This window comes from Neopelma chrysocephalum, unplaced genomic scaffold, assembly GCF_003984885.1.
Source record: "Neopelma chrysocephalum unplaced genomic scaffold, ASM398488v2 Primary Assembly neopelma1_43, whole genome shotgun sequence".
Taxonomy (NCBI): domain Eukaryota; kingdom Metazoa; phylum Chordata; class Aves; order Passeriformes; family Pipridae; genus Neopelma; species Neopelma chrysocephalum.
In genome coordinates, this window is record NW_020897702.1 from 4,681,567 (window position 1) to 4,705,463 (window position 23,897).

Sequence of the window (23,897 nt, forward strand, 5' to 3'; positions counted from 1 at the left end):
AGTTGCTGGGCGGTCTAAGTAAAAGAGGGGCCATGTTTGTGGGCATGTCAGAGCAAGCTCTCCTCTTGCTCCTGGCTGAGGAACCAAAGAGGCAGCAAATATGCAAGGACAGAACAGAAACAGCAAATAGCTGCCAGAGCACCCAGCAGATGGAGGACACTGTATACCTAAAAGCCTGGGGACACATGCTGCTTAGCACATGGGGGACACAGACTCTTGGGCAGCTTTCTTTAGGGGGTCACCTGCTTACAGAGTGGAGGACTTGCCATGAAAGCCTTGCCCTGCTTCTCCTAAGGATGGCCCTCACACTCCCTGTCAGCAGGAGCCAGGAATACAGCTAGTTGCAGAGGTGCTGCATCCTGAAGTGGAGGGGCTGAAAAAGGAAGGAGCATCCTTTGCGCTCATGCTTGCTGAAATATGAATGTATAACAAGCAAATGAATACAGCAATGTGTCCTGTCTTAAAGGTGATGTTTGATAACTTAATGTGAACCCTGCTGTTGGAAAGGAAAGTGTCGCACTTATTAAGTATTCACTGGGCTATTCTGACACTATGAAAATGGTGTGTTGCCTTTTAAATAACTTTTATTTCATTAAGTTTTTAAAAATAACTTTTTCTATCATCTATCTGTCTTTCTATCTATCTATCTATCTATCTATCTATCTATCTATCTATCTATCTATCTATCTATCTATCTATTTCTCTATCTATCTACCCATTCATCGATCTACCTACCTACCTCCCTACCTACCTACCTAACCTCTCTGACTTTGTATATCAAAAAGGTGTTGTGCCTTTTGGGTCACTGAAGTCATCAGGAACTTCTCCATGAAGTTTAACTGGAATTCCTTCAGCTATTAAGTGAAGTTCAGCCTGGGTTATGTCTTATGTCTGCAAGAGTAAAGGCGAACACTTAGACTCGTGTTACCTCAGAAGTCCACCAAAGTGGGGTGTAAAGGAGTTCTGACATTCTCTAGTTCAACCTCAGTTTAAACTAGGGTTATCACCAACAGTACACGCAGTCAGTGATTGCTTTGTCTGGCTAGGTTATGACTACCTCCAAGGATGGAAATTCCTCAGCAACTCTGAGCACCCATCCCACTGTTGCACTGCTGTGATTGTGGGATCACACAGATTAAACAGGGTAGGTCCCATTAGGGTAAGGGTCAGGGATGTTTTGGGTGCAGCAGAGTAGTGTTGTTGCCCCAGGCATTATTTTTCCCCGCACCTTAATGTTTAGGTGTTTAGAGCTGAAATCCTAATGAGCAAGTCCATGCCAGCCAAAGGCTTGAGCTTGTAGCTGGAGAGATTGTCACATTAATCCAGGCTCTCATCCTGGCATACTTGCACAGTTCTGATGGCTTCTGTTACTACTGAGAGAGAGAAGCTGCTGCTGGTTGCACTTTTTCACCCTCCTGACCCCTCTGCAGCACTGCAGAGACATGGTATAGTGTGGGAGGGCTTTCAGAGGGGCTCTGGGGCAGGAAGGGGGCTGCTGCTTGTGGCAATGTGTCAGGCAGATGGGACAGAGCTTCACACGAGGGAGTCTTTGATGAGGTGGCTGTTGAGTAAATATTTGGCAGGGAGGTGTAAGGGGAAGCCAGAAATCTTGGGCTGGTAGGCAGAGAGGGGGATTTAGTCCTACCTACAGGCTCTCCAAACTCTGCTAATCCTAAGATCTCTTCTGAGTGTTTCTGTCTGTTCTGCCTCAAATCAAACCTTCTCCTACCCACGTGAGAGCTCTGGCTTCAAGCTTTAGCAAGACTAGGAATCTGGCACTTGATAACTCAGCCCAACCCTGGCTTGGGAAATTTTTTCTAGTTTTCTACATTTGCTTGAACATTTCAAAGACAGCACCTTTGTGTCTCTTTGCTAACTCCTGGGCAGCATACTGTAGTATGGCAGCACCGTCATGCCTCAAGTGTTCTGTTTTCTGTGTCCTGCCATATGGAGCAGTGGCAAAAAATGAACTTCAGCCCCTCCAGGTTTTGCTGAATAAATGTCAGAAATTATTATTCACCATCTGCATGTGTGCTGCTCAGAAGCAAGAGGACAGTGCCCATATGTAAAAGGAAATGCTGATGCCAGAGAATAAGCAAGCTGCATTAGGCTGTATTATTTATGCCATCACTATGTTCCATGTCTAAATCAAGTACTTACACAAATGCTTGTGAAAAAATAGCACTCTTGGAGAATAGATACTTTATATCTTCATTTGTAGTTGCAGTTGTATTTTTCCTCAACGAGCTTTATTCTCACAGCTCCAGAATGGACATACCAGAGCAATCTTAGATATGGGGCATGAATACAAATCTGATTATCACCTTTAGGGAGGGAAGACAGTATGCTAATTAGGTAATATGCTCATACGCTCTGAACAAAGCTCTCTAGCCTTGCCTAAAACCAGGCAACACATCCCTCTGGATTACCCCATAAGCCCACCAGTGAGACATCAATCATCCCTTTTTCATGTGTCAGGAGTAACACCAAGCTACTGGGCTCTTAAAGTATGCAAAAGCAGTTGACAAAACTACTGTGAAATCATGTTCAGAATTACTCCTCCTCATCCTCTCATTTCCCCTCTCTAGAGGGTGTTTCAAAATAAGAGGCAGAATATGAGGGTTCTTCTTGCATTTGCTACCAATCAGATGGAAAACATACTGTGGGAAGTGTGGGATTTTGACTTGATCAGAGAATTTACAAAACAGACTGCTCTGAAACTATTTTACACATCCCTAAATAGCAGTCTGAAGTGAGTTTTATTTTGGCTTTTTCTAAGATCTGTCAGTGGGCTCTAATACTCTCCAGATTTTTAATGTTCATGTTTTCTTGCTGCTCTGTTTTCAGTCATTGTTGGTTTTGTTTTTCCCTTTCTGTGCTTAATTTGTTCCCTGGTTTGGAGAGCTCTCCCAGCTCCCTGCCTGTTGGGTTCTGTGGGGTGCTGTTGGGAAAGGAGAGGGCCCCGTGTCCCCTCAAGGAGCCTGGCCCTGTGTTGCTAGCAGGAGAACTGAGGGCACAGAGACCACTGGGGGACCAGTGGGTTGAAGGAAGCGCTGGGCCATATGTCCTAGGTTTCTGACCTGTGGAAATGGGCCCCTGTGCCATGCTTTGTATGAGCTGATCTTCCAGATGCCAGATGAGATCTATCCAGGCCATGGGAAGAAGAGCTCGTGGACTCCTGCTGGCAGCATCACAAGCCTCCAAAAGAACTCCCAGCTTTATCCCAGTGAGCGTTTTGCTGAGGGCTGGTGGGTTTCCAGCACAGCTGGGAAGGAGGTGTGGGCTGCAGGGCTCAGCCATCAGCAGGGAAGAGCTCTCTGAGCAGTGCTCAAGGAAAGGCATCATGTCCTGGACAGCAAACTCCAAGCAGCAGCACTGCAGCATGCCCTGGGTTACACTTGGATTCACTGGTGCCTACACCAACACAAGCCCTCCCTGGAGTTTCTCCTGTGTGTTATCAGCAGCTCTAACACCACAGTACTGCCCCTGGGAAAGGGCCAGCAGAGCCATCCCCTCTGTGCAGCCCTGTCCTCTCCTGAGACTGCAGGAGACCTTTTTTTTGGCTCTGTGATCCAGTCCAAACAGAGATTAATTCCCCATTGAAAAGAAGCTGGTCCTTCCTGGTATTTTATTTTAATGGCAAAAAAAACATAAAGTGCCCTTGCTTTGCAGGTCATTTTCTAAAATGTTTGCTGCTTGATTTTCCCAGGCATATCAGAGAGGTCAAACCTGGAGCTGATAACCCTGACCTCTACCTGTGTGGCTGCGACACTGTTCTGGCTCCTGTTGACCCTCTTCATTCGCAAGCTGAAGAGGGTAAGAACAGATGGGGATCTCCTGGTGACACCTGCCTCTCCTTGACAGCCCTTTGCTCATGTGTCATGGTTTGAACAGCCTCAAAATCCAGTTCCTGATTCCTAGCCCCCCTCCCACATCTCAACCCCGTGTGAGATGGGTTTCCAGACAAAAACACAAGACTCAATATAGGGGGAAAGGAATATATTACAGGACTATACATCAAATAAATAGTATAATACATTACAAACAATCTTAACTCTATCTCTACCATGACAGTAATATTTACAATGGGCCAAATCTCTTCTCCCTCCAAATAAAAAGTCCAGGAGAGAAGAAGAAGAAAAGACCCCTTCCAGTCTCTCAGCAGCAGGTCTCTCTAGGGCAGCAGTGTCTCTTCTTCTCTTCCAGGCAGCAGTTGCTGGCTCTCTGCCAGCACACACGAGGGAGGCCTCCAAGCCTCTCTCGGCCCCTCGTCTCCAAACAAGGGGTCTTTCCGTGGGCTGCGGTACCCCAGACAAGGTTGCTACACCATGGTCATATCAACGAAGTGAAGCACTTCGTGACGGTCTGGTATCCTCAGGGGAATTCAAGCCCCTTCACAGAGCTTCTGTGCTCTGTCTCAAGATGGCTGCCAGCTTCTCTGAAGCTGCAGCAAGGGGGGGGCCCAAGGTCACCCCACGCACACATTCCTTCGGCCGTCCTGGCTTTGCTCTCAGGAGGGCCTGAGCTTCTTGCTCCTCTCTCAGTGCATACTGCACTCCGAGACTCTTTCAAGTCACTCCAATCATCCTCCTCTCTCTCAGAGGAGTCTCCAGTGAGTTTGGGGAGTTTGGGTTGTCCAGTTCTTACCCCGAAACTCTGTCTCTGTCTCTCTCCATCAGAGATCTCTGTATTCTTCTTGCTCAGCATCTCTGCTGCTTTCTTCTTATCTGCTTGGCTCTTTGCCACTGCTCCCGGATGCTGCTGTGTCTACTGCTGCTCTGTCTGCCCACTCACAGTGGAGAAAACTCCTTCGGCTTCTCAGCCACAGGCACTTAGCCCAGTTCAACACCGTTCCAAGTCCCCATAGCCCCCCAGCCAGGGGCTGGGGGGGGCAAAGCCCCCAAGGGGCCCTGAGCCCCTTCCTCGTGGTGTTCACAACATGGCCACCACTCCAACAAGAACCACATCTTCTTTTCCGGTCCAGAGAGATATGTTTATATTTTGCAGGAGCACTGATTGGGTCAAACCCCAAGGGTCACCACCCCCTGGGGGTTACCACTTTCTTAGTTTCAGGGGGAAAACCTGGTTCAAACCACTACATCATGTTAGAAAATCTTTCCCAGGCCAATGGAATTTCTGAGTTTACCCAAAAAAAAATTCCATTTCACTTACTGCAGCACCACCACTTTCACAGCACCAAGCCTGCCAGAGTTCAAGAAGCATTTTGACAATGCTCTCAGGCTCATGGTGTGACTCTTGGGGTTGTCCTGTGCAAGTCCAGGAGTTGGACTTTGATGACCCTAGTGGGTCCCTTCAAACTCAAAATATTCTCTGATTCTGTAATACCACTCACCTTTGCTCCTGGTGCAATCACCAGCCTGCTTGTGGTTGCTGGGGAACTGTGACTTGCAAGGCTGAGTATGAGTAAGCCAGGAAGCAAAGTCTGGGTGGGGACAAGGCTCTGAGGGTCACAAGAATCCGTGTACCTGACTCCCACCAAAGGCATCCCCATTCCCTTACAAGAGCTGTGGGACTTTGGCATCTTAATGTCTTTGAAGATCTGATTGAGTGGGAATGACATATCTTCACAGATAGTGCTGGGGTCTGGTTTGCACAGTGTCAGGTATAGTTACATCACTTCCGAAGTGATATTTTACTGAAGCAGTTTTGATGGTGCAGCCTCTAGAGAGATGATCCTGTATCAGTGTGATAAAGTTAACTGCCCCTGCATCTGACCCTCCTTCTTTTCCAAGGCTGATTGTGATGGCTTGAAGCCCCTTTTTGCTGACAGCACCATGCCTGCTTTGTGTGATGTGGGCAGGTTAAACCACAGCAGCTTTCATAAGCAGAAAATACAACTCAGTAGCTCAGAAAGATCTCAGGGTAACTTACAGGAGAAGATGGGTTTGAGGGAACAGCAGTATTGGGGCAATGGGGTGCACTGCAAGACATGAGATGAGAAATGGTTGCATGCCCCCCTCTCCCCACTCCCACTCCACTGGGCCACTGAGCACTCCCAGCCCAAGAGGTATCACAGCGTGACACCACAGGAATCGGCTCACAGCCGCCACAGTGGAGCATATCCCACATGGCTGAGTGATGATTGCTAAAGGTTGGTGCAGCCTGATGGACCTCTGAACCAGGGTGGCATGGCAGCAGTCACTCTGCCTGTATTCTTATTGCCACAAACTTCAGTAAGGAGAGACGCACGGGAGTTTGCTGAGAAAGAAAAGCAGAAGTCAGCTGAAGTTGTGGAGAAACTTCATAGCTGTAAGCGAAATTACAAGGCAAGGGGGACTAGTACTGAATGCTCACCAGTAACGATGAAGCAATTTGTAACATGACTGCAAACTCTTGGAAAAATTTTAGTTTTAAATGTAGCAAAGGGTTGCAGATTATTTTTTTTAATATTTTTTTTGTGAAACCAAAACTTTTTAAATTGTTAAAAGATAATAAAAATAATTATCATTGCTGTAGAACAAGGAACTTTAACTAGATGACATATGAAGGCTCCTTTCCAGATGAGCCTTTCCAGCTAGTGTTGGTCTATGTTTGTGGTCATCTCTGTGTTTCTCTTATAAACCCTTACTCTCAAGGATTTATGTCTGGAATTAGCTTTAAGTTAAACTTTATATAGAAATTATGTTGCTGCAACAGAAAAGAAATACATCTTCTCTGAGAGCATTTTCTTGAAGCCTATCTGTTATGCATACAGAGAAAGACAATATCCTCAACAATTCCTCATCATTGAAAATGTACTTCAAGTCTCTAGTTGTGCCAAAAATTTGGTATTCGGTGCATCTGAAGGAAGAATTGTAGGAAGCTGTCTGAACTTTTCCACTCCCCTATTGCTTTTTCTGGGATAAATACACTTAAAAGCTCTTCTATGTGACTGGTAGGAGCAGTCTGGTACACACATCTCTATCTAGAAACGCCCTTTTTGGAACATCACACAGGTTTCTGTTTCTACCCATATCCCACTTATCCATGTCCTGTCCAGTGTTAGTGGATGGTTTGGATCCAAGCTTTATGCCTCCTCAGTTTTCTCCAAGCATTACGACAATCTTTCTTGGGACTAACTTTATAGTTCTTTGGTATGGTGAAAAGCAACTAAACGAGCAGCTATTAGTTACTGTCAGTTTAGTCCAGTTGTGCCTGTAATCAAGGCATGCACAGCCAGTAATATCCTTCTCAAAAATGCCTGGAAATGCAGGTATCAGGAACATTTTTCCAATCTGTAGAGGAAGAAATCTGAAAGTCACAGGAGACAATTAAAGGAAATTAAAAAAAACAGTATATGGATATATCTGTATGTTTGTGCCTGCACCCGTGTGCTACTTCCACAAGTTTAGGAAAAGCAACATGTTGAGGTTTAGTTCAGGAGATTTCCAATAAATTCCAACTAATAGGCAGTAAATTATGGCAAACACTAGACCTTTTCTATCGAAATATAAGTACTCCTGTGTCAAGAGAAGTCCAGTGAATTAGAATGGCAATCTAGATGCTCTTTGAAGGAAAATATATTTCAAAATGGATGAACTGCAGAAAACTTTGAGATCAGATTCATCTTTCCTTACATTTCTCATGTGAAATGGATACTCCATTTGCTCAGTAGAAACTGCACTGGCTATTTCTTTTGAAATTATATGTTTTAAATTATGTCTTTGAGTCTGGCTGTTTATAAATTCCTTCAAGCTCTAATAATTTGCATAAATTTCTCAGCAATGATACCAAAGAAATAAAAAAATTGTGAAAATTTGTAAGCAGTTTCTGAAGTGTATAATACCTAGTCTCCTGATGATTAGTCTTGCACAACTTCTAACCACATATGACCTATCTTTGCCGGGTGTATGGAAAAAATAAACACTGGCAGTTGAACACCATCTGTTGCATGTGGCCACTTCTTGCTTTGCACAATCATGAAGAAAAGTTATTTTTATCTGCAATGTTTAGTCACTTGATGAAAACATTTCTCTTGAATGTGCAGAGGGCCCTGTGTCATAACACCATATGTTAATACAGATCCATATGGATTTCATTGAAAAAACTGGTATGTCACATAGAAGGAAAGCTAGAGGAAGGAGTTTCTTCTATACAAAAAGTCTTGCAATATGTAGAATAACCAAATCAGCTTAACCAAACCATCTATTTTGCTGTGAAACACACAGCCCTGTGAACAGAATGTACTTGGAGCCCTTGATCTAAACAAGAATATGCTAACAGATACCCTTATACTCTATTTAATTTTGCAATATTTGTTTTCTAGCCTTATTCCTCTGAAATGAAGACCAACCATTACCTGTCAATCATAATGGATCCTGATGAAGTTCCCTTAGATGAGCAATGTGAACGTCTGCCTTACGATGCCAGCAAGTGGGAAATTGCAAGGGAAAGACTTAAACTAGGTAATATTGGCATACTTCATGTTGAGTTTGCAGTGATTGAGTAAGATTATCTGTAACCACAGATAAAGAGGAGCTGGGTGTGTTCTAGACATGCAGCACAACATACTGCCAGGTTAGGTGTGATCTGTTCCATACTGAGGGCCCCTGGTCTGTGAATGAACTTCAGCGTTTAGGACTGACTGACTGTGTCTACCTGGCTTTTCACATATATATTTTGTCTCCAGGTAGGAGAATTAAATAGAATCACAGAATCTTTTATGTTGGAAAAGACCTTTAAGATGAAGTACAATCATTAACTCAGCACTGCCAAATCAATCACTAAACCATGTCCCTCATTGCCACATCTACACATCTTTTCAGTACCTCCAGGGATGATAAGCCCACCACTTCCCTTGGCAGTCTATTCCAATGCCTGACCACCCTTTTAGTGAAGAAATGTTTCCTAATGTCCAACCTGCCCATGCACAACTTGAGGCCATTTCCTCTAGTCACTGAAGGTGCACTTGATCCCCTTGCCCAGATTATTGATAAAGATATTGAACAGGGCTGGCCCCAGTACTGAGCCCCGGGGAACACCACTAGTGACTGACCACCAGCTGGAATGTAACTCCTTTCACCACTGTGCTCTGGCCCCAGCAATCCAGACAGATTTTTACCCAGTGAATAGTCTACCTGTTCATGCCATGGGAAGCCAGTTTCTCCAGGAGAATGCTGTGGGAGACAGTGACAAAGACTTTACTAAGATCCAGATAGACAACACCCACAGTCTTTCCCTCACCACTGAGTTGGCCACCTGGCCATAGAAGGAGAATACAGACAAGAATGCTGCACTCTGTATTTTGCAGACTGATTTACTTAAAACATGACAAAACCAGGGCAACCAAAGGATTCCAAAACAGACTGCCAACTTGGATGCTTCTCTCTCTAGACTCCAGGAATCTGACCTTTGGCATTTACTGTAATTCTGGTGATTCGTTGTAATTACGGTGAAGGCTCTAGAGGGGAAGCTGTATGAGGAGTGGCTGAGATCACTTTATCTGTTCAGCCTGGAGAAGAGGAGACTGAGGGGTGACTTCATTGCAGTCTACAACTTCCTCGTGAGGGGAGGAGGAGGAGCAGGCACTGATCTCTTCTCTGTGGTGACCAGTGACAGAATCTGAGGGAATGGCCTGAAATTCTGTCAAGGGAGGTTTAGGCTGGGTATTAGAAAAAGGTTCTTCACCCAGAGGGTGGCTGGGCACTGGAACAGGCTCCTCAGTGAAGTGGTCACAGCACCAAACCTGAAAGAGTCCAAGAGGTATTTGAACAATGCTGTCATGCACATTGTGTGATTCTTGAGATAGTCCTGTGCAGGGCCAGGTTCATCCACAAGAATGTTTTTTGTGGGTCCCTTCCAATTCAGGATATTCTATGATTCTATGATTTTCTTCCCTCATAACATGGTTACATATTCATTTGGAAAAAAGCCAGTACAGGAATGGGTCCTCATAATTCATCCCTGTTTCTCCCTTTCCTCCTCTCCAGCACAATCTCCTTGTTTTCCCTCTGTGCTGCAGTTTTATAAACATTCTTGTGAGTGCACCATAAAGTGTAGGAATGTGGTGACACATAAATCCATGCATAAATAAATAAATGTCCTTGGAAACTTTAAACCTACAGTTAGCTCACCTATCCCAGTGAAAGGCATGGGCTTGGGAGCATTCCTTATTTTTTTAGCCTAGAGTGGGGCTGATGAGGAGGAAAGGCAGGTCGGGACCATATTTTGAAGCTGAGGATTCCCTCCAGAAACCACACAGATTTTAACAAAAAGGTCAACATTAAAATATCAATTATAAGCTCAGCCTCGTTGTTATAGTGCTGTTTGTTCTTTCAGGCATGCATTACATTTGTCCTGCAGCAAGATCTAGAAAATTCTTGTCTTTTAGTTAGGAGCTGCAACAAATTCCTTCTGCCTTCTGGGTATCAGGGACAGAGGGTGATTAACACATGCATATAATTAGGATCACACTTAATTTGCCTGCCAGAAGACACAAGCTGACCAGATGTGGATAAGTACAGCTGAAATATATTGCTCACAATTTATTATTGTCATACACAATTCTGAGAATGCTGAAACCTTGTGCTGGAGTGTCTTCAATCTTTAGACAGTTTTCTTACAACGATGGACCAAGAGCCTGATGTGCAGACAATGTGACCACTGGGAAAGAAACAAGCAGAAAAGGAATGTAAACACCAAGGAAAACCCCATGTCTTGCAGGGTTGGTGTTCAGAGTCCAGAGATGAGGAATGATGACCAGAGAATGAGTTAAAAGTGGAAGAACTGGTATAAACAATTAAAGAATGCTGACAATGAATGAGAACCAGATTTGGAGAAGTTCTGTGTGCTGTGTGCTAGATTAGCTCAGTGCAAGTCCTGCTTACATGACAGTTGGCTCAGTCTTTGAGCAACCTTGGCAGTCTCTGAGGATTAGTGTCTCACAAACACAAAATGTGCTTCTATGGTTTTTAAAAAATATTTTTACTTAGAAATGCAACCCCTTTCAGCATCATGTTTTTCTTTCCCACCTACTTGTCCTCCAGGACACATATTTATTATAATTTTTGCAAATAAGTTTCTCCTTTCAGCCCACATCTCCTCTGCTGTGTGTTCCTCCAACACACGTACACACAACCCAGGACTGTGATGCAATGCTTATATAACAGCACTCCCCCTTCATCTGTAAGAGGAATGGACGTTATAGGAAATTTCATACGGGCATCACTGCCCGTTAATCAGGGTAATTAACATTCAGTAGAGATTACCCTCACTGAGAGCAAAATGTCATCTTTTCATTAGTGGAAAAAATGTTGGTGCTATAAATCACTGACACTGTGGTTGGTGATAACATTGCAGTCCAGCACAAGCTTTAGCTGAGCTATTGTGCACTTCCCACCTCACTCTTGGGCTTGACCTTCCTAATCTATGAGAGGTCACACACAGCTAATGCTGTGATGCAGGACCCCGAGGGAGTTTTGCCTCATGGCTGCAGTGCAATGTCAAACACACTGATGGTGGATGGCTTCCTGAGCCCCAGTCCCTCCTGTGCAATGCAAGCTCACAGTGCTGGCACCGAGCACAGAGCTTTCCGCTCTCCTTCACGTGACAACTGTCCTGTGTAGCAGAATGGAAAATATGATGCCACATATGGGGAAAACCCAGATCACTCAAACTGTGGCAAAGAACCTGAGAAACAAACACACCTTTGAGCCTGTGCCTTCCCACAGACATGGAGTTTGGTGTCTGCAAGTACTTTTTGCTGATGCCCCAGTCCAGCAACTCACATGCTTGAAGGACCTTGCTAAAATGGGACTGAAATGGAAACTTCCTGATCCAAAACTCCTTGACTGAGGGGCATGTTCACTTTAATGAGTTCTGAGTGGCCCATTAAATCCAAGTCAAGTGTGGAAAACTTAAGTAGAGCATTTGGCTTCATTGGTCTGGATCTAAATACTGCAACATTTCATACCTGAGCATTACCCCAAATACATCCAGTGTAGCTGCTTGAAGGCTGTGAGAAGTTGACTACTCAGATGGTTGGGCAACTTAATATTCCCCTGTTTAATTGCTCTGTTCAATAATTTTGTAGCTACTTTTTGTGACAACAAAAGGAACTTTTGCAAGAACAACCATAGCCACAATCTACATACTAAACTGTGGAGTTTTGAGCCACACCCTGAAAAGTTAAAGCAGCCCTATTCTGTACTACCATTGAGCACTGTACAAACAATAGCAGAGCAACAAAGACAAGTGTTATTGCAGTTTCCCATTGAATCCGGCTGCTGTTTAGAGAAGGAAGTGCTGTTTCCAGTGCTCATTCTCCTTTATGAAAGGTTAGCAGCTTTGTGTAGCTTTATGAGCTGGTATGTTTTCCAAGTGGTGACTAAGTAGGTTATCTCGATGTGGGAAGTGATTCAACAGTGATGGAAACAGATTAAAGCTATGGATTAAACAAAGGTATGATGGGTTTTGTAGGACTTGAAACTGCAAGTTCATCTTGTAGAAACCATGAACAGCCAAAACATTAAGGATTAAGAGCTTTACTTATACATCTGCCGAATGAAGAATCTATAGGCAGTAACTGAAAAAGGTGACGGTAGACTTTTAGACACACACTGATTCATCTGTATTTCTCTGTCAAATGCTAAGCCCTTCATAAAACAAGGTTCAGTCTGTTGATGCTTTTAATCATGTAGATTAAGTTCTTCATGGTTTTTACTTGCTGCAAAAAAATACAACACTTGCATACCTAGGGTGAACATAAATTCCTGGAGTTTTTTGGCTTAGCATATTCCACTTCATGTTTACATTGCTTTGATAACATACGCTATTTTCTTCTATTGACAGACATACTGAGAATTACAGTTTAGATATATGATACACATATAAAAGGCAGTACTGATTTAATTCAGAACTGACAGCAGCCCTTTTTCTCTGTTTGCAAGTATCCAAGTGGGATTCATCTCTCACTTAGACATCAACAAGGTAGATGTCCAAGTGAGAGCTAGCCAAACAGGTGTCCATATAGGAAAAGGAAATTATCCTATGGAGGTGGTCATGTCACATGTTATCCTTTGCCTTTATATGAAAAGCTGACCACTATTTTCTCCTTCTCTTCTCTACATCATAAAGCCTACTGCTAGGCACTTTGGTGCCTGGGTTCTGCTGAGATGAAGCACAAATTCAATCTGTGAAGAGTTACTTGGAAATAAAACTTATTGCTGATGTGCTGACAAGATCTCTCTGACCAAGACTTTGACAGCCTCTTTAGAAGGGGAGAGGCAGCCAGACCTGCCAATGTGAACACAGCATCAAAGAAGTAGTCAATACTCCCTGCTTCAAATGCTAATAAATCATGAAGGAGGTGGTGAAGATCATGAAACTGGCATAAAATATCATGAACTTTAGAAAAGTTATAACTTGGAGCGTTACCTGGTTCTGAACATGAAGGAAGAGGACACTTACCTTCCACTGCTAGGGAATTTTATTGATGTCCACTGATTTATCTCGAGGACCTCTGAGTGCTTCTCCTGGGGTCTACTCAATAGGAGCATGATGATGGTAATACAGCACAAATTTCTGCCCTTGGACACTACTCACCATGAGCAAACATGACATTTGTCTCTCCAAGCCTCTTCTCACTAAATCCCCCAGATCTCGTTTTGCAGATGTAAAGATCTCATTTGCACAAACGTGCAGCTTCTCACCACTCCGTTATCTCAACCTATTATCTATGGCTTGGTAGGGAAGAGCATGAGAGGGTTGTGCCTGTACTCCTGATATCACAATGCAAAGTTGCTGCTGCCTCCTTGGAATGAAGATAATTTTAAGGCATCTTGTTTGAGAAGGAAAATTTTAATTTGTAAAAATGACCAAGGTCTGTGGCAAGCTGCATCTTAATTTGTCTGAGAGTTTAGGTGGAGGCCCTGTGTTATTGAGGACGTAACTAGCAGCACCACAGCCTGTTGCATGGTGCAGTGTGCTCAGGGAAAAGAGAAGCAAAATCTTTTCCTGGCAGAGCTAGACTGAAAAAATTGGGTCAGAAGCCAGTGTATCTCCACTGTATTCATTTACTGACATTTTCAATCATATCATTTGCTTCCTCCAATGACTCTGTCTTCTAGTTTGTCTGCTTTCTCTTAAAAAAAATCAACAAACCAAAAAACCTAAACCACCTATATGTCGGAAATATACCTATGAGACTCATTGTAAAGTACATTTTTTAATTTATGATCTATGAAGCCATTTGTTGACAATTTCTTTTTTACCAGAATGTATCTCTCCGCTTTGTTTTCTTTGCAGGAAAGTCTCTTGGACACGGAGCTTTTGGAAAGGTGGTACAAGCATCTGCTTTTGGAATTCGGAAATCACCAACATGCAGAATAGTTGCCGTGAAAATGCTAAAAGGTATCTTGCTGTAAAGCTGCATTGAAAAAAATGATACAGTGTTTAATTTTTTATATGATTCTGTTGAAAGCAAGACCCTATCACAATAATTCTTGGAAGCCTTGAAAATGTGTACAAATTAAGCTTCAGGTCCACCACAATTGAAATGGCAGAACTACGAAATAAAAATTGCATTCACAATAAAAATTTGTACCATTATGCTAGACTGACCCTATACTGACTGCTGTAAAGGAAATCTAGCTGAAGGATAAGGCATCCACCTTGATGTGAAGACACCTACACAGATGCTTTTGTATCTTCCCTGGTCATTAGTTCCAATGAATAATCATCTTACTGTTAAAAACAGATGCCTTATGTCTAATTTGCATCTCTCTGACTTTTGCTTCTCATTCTAACCTTCTCCATTGGATTATATAACGATTTTTTATCACGAAGGCCCTTTTATTAAGCTAAACATATTCAGCAGTTTAAATCTTGGTGGTGTCGGGCAGGTGTGTCCTCTCTGAATCCTTTGCAGGTTCATCACATGGTGTTTAGGATGCTGACACCCAGGTTGTTCAATGGATTTGCCAGCACTGTTCATACTCAGCTATTCACTGCCACCTTTCTCATTGGAGCAGAAAGGACAAAAACCCCTCATTGATTTGAAGAGGGCACTTGGGAAATTAGCAAGCAGGATGATATTCAGTCATAGCCTGCAGCAGCTGTGGTTGAATTCCCTAACCCGGAGTCCTAGTGGCATCCCTTCATAGGTATTTAGCTTTCCCTTGTTTATATATATAAAGATCACAGCAGGCTTTTTTGCATTACCCTGGGAGCTTATTCTGCATTACTTGTCTGTTGTAATCCCTCAGTCCTTTTTGGTATTGTTCTCTGCCAGGACACATCCCCTATTCTGCCAGTCAGGCTTGAATCCTTGATGCTCTTGGTTGAATCTGTTCAGGTACAGTTTGAATACATCCACCTTAGCCGGTGGCTCCTAGCTTCACAGATGCGACTTATCATTTACAGGAGATCTGTGTGTGTCAATTCCAGCCCTTGGAGGGCCGTGTGCGATACTTTCAGACCTACAGTCTGGCATCTGTACAGCATATAGGGTGCGCGCTCTTGATTTTGTCCTCAACAAGCTTGTCTGCAATGTAATGTCCAATGCTTTCTCAGGGAGTGGTATATGCTATACAGGATCATTCCCAAGGACAGAATTTGCAACTGAGAGGGTTGCAAACCTTTCTCCTCTCTCTTACTTCAGAAGCACAGATATACTCTGGTAGTCAGTGTCAAAAGAACAACTACCCTGCAGCAAGAATGGCTGGGAAATGTGAGGAAAATAAATCTTTGGTCCCTGTCCAAACCTCCTGCAGCAGTGGGCCAATAGCCATCTATATCAGTGGTTTCAGTGTTCACTGGTTTCAGCCTGTCACCTGGGTCATCGTCTGACCCTGGGTTAACTGAGCTGTTTTGCAGACATATGTACTGGCAGAGTGGTCTGCCAGGCTCAGCATTTCTTGTTGTCCGTCAGCAGGCTTCTTGTGCCAGTCAGCATCATCAAGGCAGCAGTGGAGTGAAAGTGTCACCACCTATACAAGCAAATAGTGGGTCACTAGGTAGATGACAAGTTTTATGTGGGACACCAAGAAAAACTGTTTCCATTCAGATGTTGAACCAAGTCCTTTAAGACTTAGCTCCAGAGTTTTTTCCCCAGCACTGTTCTTCTTGCTCTTGGTGTCACTAAACGGAAAAAGTCCTTTTGGATCTACACAAAGCAATATGCTTTTTTCCTTGCTTTCTTTACAAAATTAAATTCTGCAGTAAAAAATGTGCTCAGAGGGAATGAAAAGTTGCACTCAACACTACATCGAATGTTTTGGGTTTATTTGAGGGATTTCTCATTTTATTACTATTAGTATTATTATTAGGATTGGTCATGACTGGTAGGATGAGATGCAGTCATATCACTTTAAAACCAATTAAAATTTACTTCCCTGTCTATCTCCAGGCTTCCTATATAACAGACAGAACTGGACAATCATTACCACCAGGTAGTTAATCTTTTCCCTATACAGATGTCTAAACTTGATGTCTGCATCAGCCTCTGGAAATACTTTGCTCTTTCCACTGACTCCTTAAGATATTTAGTTCAGGCTAGTATATAAAACTTGGATAGATGAAGTCAAGTCAAATGAAACCTCCTCTAGACAGAGTTAGTAATAATCTTGAAATCCTTTTTTATTTGTTCTTCCAATTTTTTTTTGATGAAATATCAAAACTATTCATGCGAAAAAAAATTCTCTCAGTTCTAAATATAACAGAGTCTACTGGGAGGAAGTTGAGTGCCTGACTCTTTTTATTTAATTGCAACTGAGAGAATGCTGAGCAGGGGGAATAGAGAAGGAACATCAACACAAGAAGTACATCCACTAATGGCGATTATTTCAATGGAAAGTAACAAGAAGTGGTAAAGCTCAGCAGGACCAGTTCTTTGCCATTTCACATTGACTTTTATTTTGTATTTACAGAAGGAGCCACAGCAAGTGAGTACAAAGCACTGATGACAGAGCTGAAAATCCTAATCCACATTGGCCATCATCTCAACATTGTGAATTTGCTGGGAGCTTGCACAAAAAATGGAGGTAAAAAAGTCTGCACTGCTTTGAAAATGGGTTTGGATTACCTCCCAATAACAGTCAGTTGGCCATGTTTTTCATCCAGAGGTCAAGTTATTAACTTGTAATATTTGAGCTCATCCTATAGTTGGTGAAACAAAAAGAGAAAGATAAGAAGAAACTTTTAGACATTTAATGAAGCCCTTAAACATTTCCTCTATTTAAACCCTCTTTTAGTATTGGCATGTGAAGTGTGAATATAGGACCATGCCACTTGCTGTCCTTTATCTCACTCACTTCACTGCTCAAGCTCAAGCTAAACATGATCTGGAAAGGCTGGTAACAAGGGATATCAGCTGCTGGAGCTGAACAACAAATCACAAGGCAGCTGTTGTAAAATTCTCCATGGTATTACACTAGAAAATCAAAAGGCCAGTATGAGCGATTGTTTGTTTTATATATGTCACCTATTTTAGTTCAACAAGTGTGTGTGGGCTGCGAGACTCCAGTTTGAACTGACTGAAGAGGAAAGAGAGAGTCTCTCAGGACTTAGATTCGTGACCCAGCTTTCAAAAATTAGGCCCTGTCCTAATTTCCAGAAACAGTATTGTTTTGATAACATGTCCAATGTCCTTCAAGCAGCCTTTGACTTCATTAGGACATATTGCCAGTTATTCTGGACTCAAGTTATAGTTACGGGCATGAAAGACTATCCCTCTCAGAACTGATGCCACCTTGTATTGCTTTACACTGCTCAGAACGCTTTTTTTTATTTTTGACCAGGGCCTCTGATGGTGATTGTTGAATACTGTAAGTATGGGAATTTATCAAACTATCTGAAGAGCAAGAGGAATTTTTTCAGCCCTAACAAGGTGAGGAGGCAGATGCTCCTGGTAGGGTTCATCTTACCTGACATAAGTATTGGTAGCGTAGATGTCAGCTTCTGACCTAGTCTCCTTAGACTCTCTTTTACCATAGGAGAGAAATGACTTTTGGGTGAAGTTCACCTGACCTATATTAATATTTGGTGTGAGATGTGTTGTGCCAAGAAAGGACTCATCTCTCTCGCCTGTGCAAGGAGACTGCTGTGAGTAATGTGGCTGGAGCCATCTACCGTGAGGGGAATTGAATCCTATCCAAAGTGTCCCCATGTCCTCTTGCTCTGCTGCTGCTGAACCCATTCCTGGTGAGCTTGGGGTCACTTCAGAGGCTGGTGTCAGCAAAACCAAACGAAGTGGTTTTGCCCTCTGATTTCAGTACTGCTGGGAGCAAAACTGAGATAATGCCAATTAAATCTCATATCCCAAGACACTCTAATATTTAGAGATTTACAAGTAATCTTATTATTGTGTAAGGAAAAGGGCTATCAAGAGGAAAAGAGATTAGAGTCTTGTCCCCATATCCCACAATCCTCTGAATCAAATTTATGGCATGTTTCTTATTACAAACCTAAACCCAAATGTGCCAACTATATGCTTGTGCACTTCCAGCAAAATCCTCCAAAGGATCCAGGGCTATGAAATGAGATTTAGGAGCCTGGATGCTGAACAGCAGGCCTCAAAACCTCTGCTCAGCTGTGCCAGAAGTTCAGCAGCATCTCAGGGTTACTTTGTGCAAGGGCTTTGTGGGAGGGCACACTCAGATGACATCTGCCTCCAAAAGGCTTTTTCTGTGTCTCTGTTCCCACGGCTGTCCATGCTGGACTCTGCATTAGACAGAGCAGCTACATGGCATTGTTGAAGTAGGATGCTCCGCAGGGACTAGGGCTGTGCAGGGTCCATCCTGAGTGGAGTCACTCACCTGGTGAGTAGTGTTCCCAGGTGCAGTGCTCCAGGACCCTTGGGAAGGTTGCCCAGGAAGGAAGGAGGGGGAAGTTTGACTCTGCACCAGCATGCATAGGGAAGAGAGATGGTCACAGGACAAGTCAAAAGGTAAAATGGGCAAGAGTATGGCCAGGCAGCTTGGCTGCTCTACAGGTAGCTGTAAGAAGGCATTTTCCAAACAGTGTAGTATGTGTCCCATTAAACCATCACATCCTTGACCATCAAATGAAAGTATTGGATAAAGGCATTGAAGAGAGGGAGTAACTTCCAGCAGTACCTGTATTTCAAGCACCAAGTGCTCTTGCTCCTCATCAGAAGGGCTTACAGCCCCACACCAAGCACTGTACACGGACATAGAGGCAGATGCCTTAAGCAGCCTGGGACGAATTGCTGATGTTGAGAGGGCTGGGACCTGCACTGTGGGCACATCGTTCCCAGCTCATCCATTTGTGCTCCTTCTCTGTCTGGTGGAGAGAAATGGGCTCTTCCGGATGATTCATTTCAAGCTGAGATGAGCCACAGCCCAGCAGACACGTCCATCCATACACCCTGCAAATCCTTACCACATCAGAGATAGCCCACCGCCCTGGTTACCCCAAAATCATGTGCTGGTGCTCCCAAGCCACCATGTTTCTGCCCTCTGGGGATGGCAGCCTTGGTGGAGCCCTGCCACCAGTCCCTGGCTGCTGTGGCACTAGACACCCCCGCCCATGGGATACGTGCCCACACACGCCACAGACCACCATCCTGGCAGAAAGGCGACAGCAGTCTGACTCGGTTCCTTTCCCACCCCCTCCTTCACTCTGATGTAGCACCTCTTCTCCTCTGTTTGTTTGAAGGACTTCTCTCTGCAGGGAGAGCCAATGAAAGAGAAAAAGGATATTGAGCCAGTGGAAAGCAAAAAACAAAGGTTGGCCAGCGTCACCAGCAGTGAGAGCTTTGCAAGCTCTGGGTTCCAGGAAGATAAAAGTCTGAGAGATGTGGAGGAGGACGAGGAGGGTAGGTATTAATTCCTTCCTGTCCCTACATGGGTTGTGATATTTTTACAACATACTGTGCATCCCTGAAATTTTTTTCCTCATTTATCACCCTAATAAACATCCGTGGGAGACGCTCAGAGGGTCATGTCCAGAGGATAGAAGATTTTAAAAAAGATTATTTCCAGGGTTACTAAATCTGACAGGAAAATGTGTGATTGTTTCTTCTGACTGCTCCTTATCTTTGGGGAAAACACAGCAGCGTCCAAAGCATGGGGTGTAAAGCAAGAACTATTTTTGTTTCCAATTACAGTGGGTTGACCTTCAAACACCACTCTGTGAAAACTGAATTTATGGAAGTAATGGGGTCTGTAAGAAAGGAGGAAAATAACCGTGAGTGATATTTGTAACAAAACTCGCTTTCTACCTCTGCAGATGCTGATGATCTGTACAAGTTGCCCCTCACTATGGAGGACCTGATCTCTTACAGCTTTCAGGTGGCCAGAGGCATGGAGTTCCTCTCCTCCAGAAAGGTGAGTTTTGCGCTAAGGATTTTTCCCTGCAGAAGGACGGGGTTAAGAAGGGAAATCATGTCTACATTTTAGTGACACCTTCCTTGGGAAAGCTCCCAAAGGAAGAGCCATTTTCCTCTTGGTGTTATAAATATAATGGTGTGTTTATTCAAGTCTCCATAGTCCATAAAAACAGGATCATGACTGAAGGCAGTGGGTCAAGCTCATTCATTTGGGAAAGATCTTTTGGGTGTGGTAGGTTTTTCCTTAATTTCAACATATATTAGATGGGGAGCTCCAAATGATTCAGCGCTTTCCCTGCAAATGTCAAGGGGCTTAAAAATTTATCTCCTTCTGGACTTAAGAATTTTTAAATTTTTTTTTAAAAGAATTGCCACTGTTTACAGTAACTCCATGTAAACTACAGTCAACTTCTCTAAAAAAAAGTAAATTGATCTCAATAATAATAATAATAATAATAATAATTTTTTTAAGGATATAGGAGACAGGAAATTTGTGGGCAGGAATAAGGAAATGCAGCTTGATTGTGAAACTGTTTTATTATAGTGCATTCATCGTGACCTGGCAGCCAGAAACATCCTTTTATCTGAGAACAATGTCGTGAAGATCTGTGATTTTGGCCTCGCAAGAGATATTTATAAGAATCCTGATTATGTGAGAAAAGGAGATGTAAGTCAAGATGCTTTTTATTTGCCCAAGTGTTTATAACATATCATTTCAAACTGTCCACCAAAATGTTCTGTAGACATTCACATTTCCTGAACTTGAGAGCTCAAAAGCAAAGATGAGCTATCCAGATGTGTTGAGGGTCTGGAAAGCATTTCTATCCTCAGGCATAAGGCTTAGACATGCTAACTACTTCACAGCTCTGCCCCATTAATACTTTCCTTTTTAGATATGTTTCTTGGCTGGCTCAGCATAACCCCCTTATTCAGTAAACTTCCTTCAAGGAAACCAGTCCCTCCAAAAGAAGGTGTGTGCCCCCCCGGTGCTCCCGAGAAGCTGCTCAATGGTGCTTCTAGGAGCTGAGCAGGACTTGCTGCCTCCAGCACCTGCTCAGTGGTTGTTTTGCTCCTGCTGGAGAGAGCAGGAAGGAAGCACCTTGCCAGGGCTGATGTGAAGGCTTGGTCAGCAAACTGCACCTGCACCCACTGGTGCCATGGGAATTTGGTGTGGGCATGGGAATTTGGCATGGGACTGTCACGCAGACAGTCTCTTTCTGGAGGTCTCACCCAGCTGCCAGCTATTCCCACATCCATAAATAGCTTTTGAGATTTATAGCATTGCATATTAGCTGGGAAGTGTTGTTCACATAACTAGGGTACTGCTCAGGAAACCCTAACAGGCTGTGCTGAGCGGACTTCAAGGGTTGCTGATGTACTCCTGCAATTCAGGCTCTGAGAATTTCCCTCAGAATATCTCCAACACTATCACAGAATGATTATGCTTAAATGCAGGGTTTTCTCTATGACACGGGCAAGAGACCTCTGCTCCTATGTATCCCAACATCCCTTTAAAGAAAAGGCCTGGTCACAGGTTTCCAATGTCTGGTGTTTTGTGCCACACATATTTTAAAAACAGCCTTTTACTCCAACAATTTGTTAAGAAAGTGTCTGAATGAGTGTGGGTTTATCTTGACGACCTGTAAGAAATTCCCACAGGTTCCTGTTGAATGGTAATTATTTACATAACAATATAGAGTTGATTCATCTATGATTAAATTGTTTTAGGCTTTGAAAATAATAGTCAGGTTTGTCCCTTTTACTCCAGGCTCGACTTCCTCTCAAGTGGATGGCTCCTGAATCCATATTTGATAAAATCTACAATACAAAAAGTGACGTGTGGTCCTATGGGGTCTTGCTGTGGGAGATATTTTCCTTGGGTATGTTAACTCTGCATGTCGGGAGCTGGAGTCAGCAATGGGGACTGAGGCTTGGGGAAAAACATCCATTACCTTCAATGATCTTTTGATAGGTGTTTAATAAAGAAAGATTTAAATCAGTCAGAGGTGGGGTGTGCAGATAGAAGCAAAGGGAGTATCATGACCCTGTGGACTAGAAGTTTTGGTGCTTGTCAGGCACAGTGAAAGCTCACTTGCCACACTGAAAGCCTTAATGGATAGCACAGCTGTCTGAGAACTTTCCCACCTACTTCTGCCATGAGCAAAACCAGAAAAATAAGGCAATTTTTAAAGTATTTTTTTTGAATGTGGAACTCTATGGGATAACACAGAGCTGTGAGCGTGAGTCTTCAGCTGCCCAGGCCCAAGGCATCACCTCCCGTGCCACAGAGAGCATTCAAGACACTGAGTGCCATGAGCTGGGTGCTCTCTCAAAGGAGGGAGCAAGGGAGCCAAACACATAGAGAGGTATTTGCATGTATCCAATTCTGTCACCTCCATTTCCATCCCAAGACCAGGAGGTCCCCCCAGTCCAGGAGGGATCCAGCATGTCACTCACCCAGGCTACTGGATACAGCAGGTGAACAACATCTGCACAGATGGCACAGGATGAACTGGAGCATGCAATCTGGAATTAAAACCCTGTGAAGCTTTTTTCCCCCTTTCTTTCATGTAGAAAAGGCAGGATACAAGATGTACATTGAGTGGGAACAACAACGACCGTCAGAATAGAAGAATCTTAATTGAGTTTAACACAGAGGCTGACAAAAGAGGCAAACAGCAGAGGAAACAATACTATACAATTCTCAGGACAATCAATCATTTATTAGTTTAAATACATGTTGTTGGTCAGCCTGCCAACTCTTGTGATTTTACGGTCAGCTTCATAATACTTGCTATTTTTTTCTTAAAGCCCCAGCTCCTTGAACCTGGCAAGTCTCTGACATGTCTTTTTTTTTTTCTTTCGTTCTCCTTTTTCCTGATTTTTTTTTCTTGTCCACAGATAAAAAACCAACAGCATAATCAGGCTGCATCTTAAAAACAGAGAAACTAGAAAAGCAATGCAAATGTACTGTGATCTGATTTAAAACAAAGATTTCAATTTTTTTTCAAGGTGATTTTAAGCATTTGGGGTTTGTTAATACTCTGCATACTAGAATTTGGAGTAGTCCAAACCAATAGAAAGATCAGACTTGGCTTTTCAAGGGATACTCTTCAAGTCAAATTCATGTGTATTTTTTCAGACCAGGTAAGCACCGCAAATAGCTTTGGGTTTGATCTTGCCCCCCTCCAAGGACTGGGGCTTGGAGCACCACCAGCAGCAGTTCCCTGTCTGTGGCAGCTGGCAGGACCAGACCTTGCAGTGGAGAGGGTATCCTCTGATCCCCAGCTCTGCAACGTGGTGCTGCACATCTCAAGTGTTTGAGGGAGATGCATAAGGGTTACAGCTAGGTCACAAGTACCCAACTCAAGGCATGTATCTATTCTCCCAATGTTGCCTCCAGGCGCCTCTCCTTACCCTGGAGTCCAAATAGATGAGGATTTCTGCAGCAGACTGAAGGAAGGCACAAGAATGCGAGCTCCGGAGCAAGCGACCGAGGAGATGTGAGATGCCTTTGCTTGCCTAGTGTACCACCCTCCATCCTGGCCTGCCTTGCAGATAATGTAGAGTCTCTGTAAAAGCACCCTGACCCAGGCTAAGGAAAAAAACT

The 23,897-nt window shown here is 43.5% G+C and overlaps 1 protein-coding gene across 1 annotated transcript in view; it reads left to right on the top strand.

Moving 5' to 3' along the window:
- Window positions 1-23,897, top strand: part of FLT1 (fms related tyrosine kinase 1) — a 114,179-nt gene that overhangs the window by 80,129 nt on the left and 10,153 nt on the right. The window contains exons 16-25 of the mRNA XM_027677811.1: window positions 3,710-3,816; window positions 8,267-8,405; window positions 14,245-14,349; window positions 16,866-16,979; window positions 17,736-17,824; window positions 19,615-19,774; window positions 20,188-20,285; window positions 20,832-20,954; window positions 22,056-22,167; window positions 23,691-23,790. Of these exons, the coding sequence (XP_027533612.1) occupies window positions 3,710-3,816; window positions 8,267-8,405; window positions 14,245-14,349; window positions 16,866-16,979; window positions 17,736-17,824; window positions 19,615-19,774; window positions 20,188-20,285; window positions 20,832-20,954; window positions 22,056-22,167; window positions 23,691-23,790 (1,147 nt within the window). The remainder of the gene's footprint in view (window positions 1-3,709; window positions 3,817-8,266; window positions 8,406-14,244; window positions 14,350-16,865; window positions 16,980-17,735; window positions 17,825-19,614; window positions 19,775-20,187; window positions 20,286-20,831; window positions 20,955-22,055; window positions 22,168-23,690; window positions 23,791-23,897) is intronic.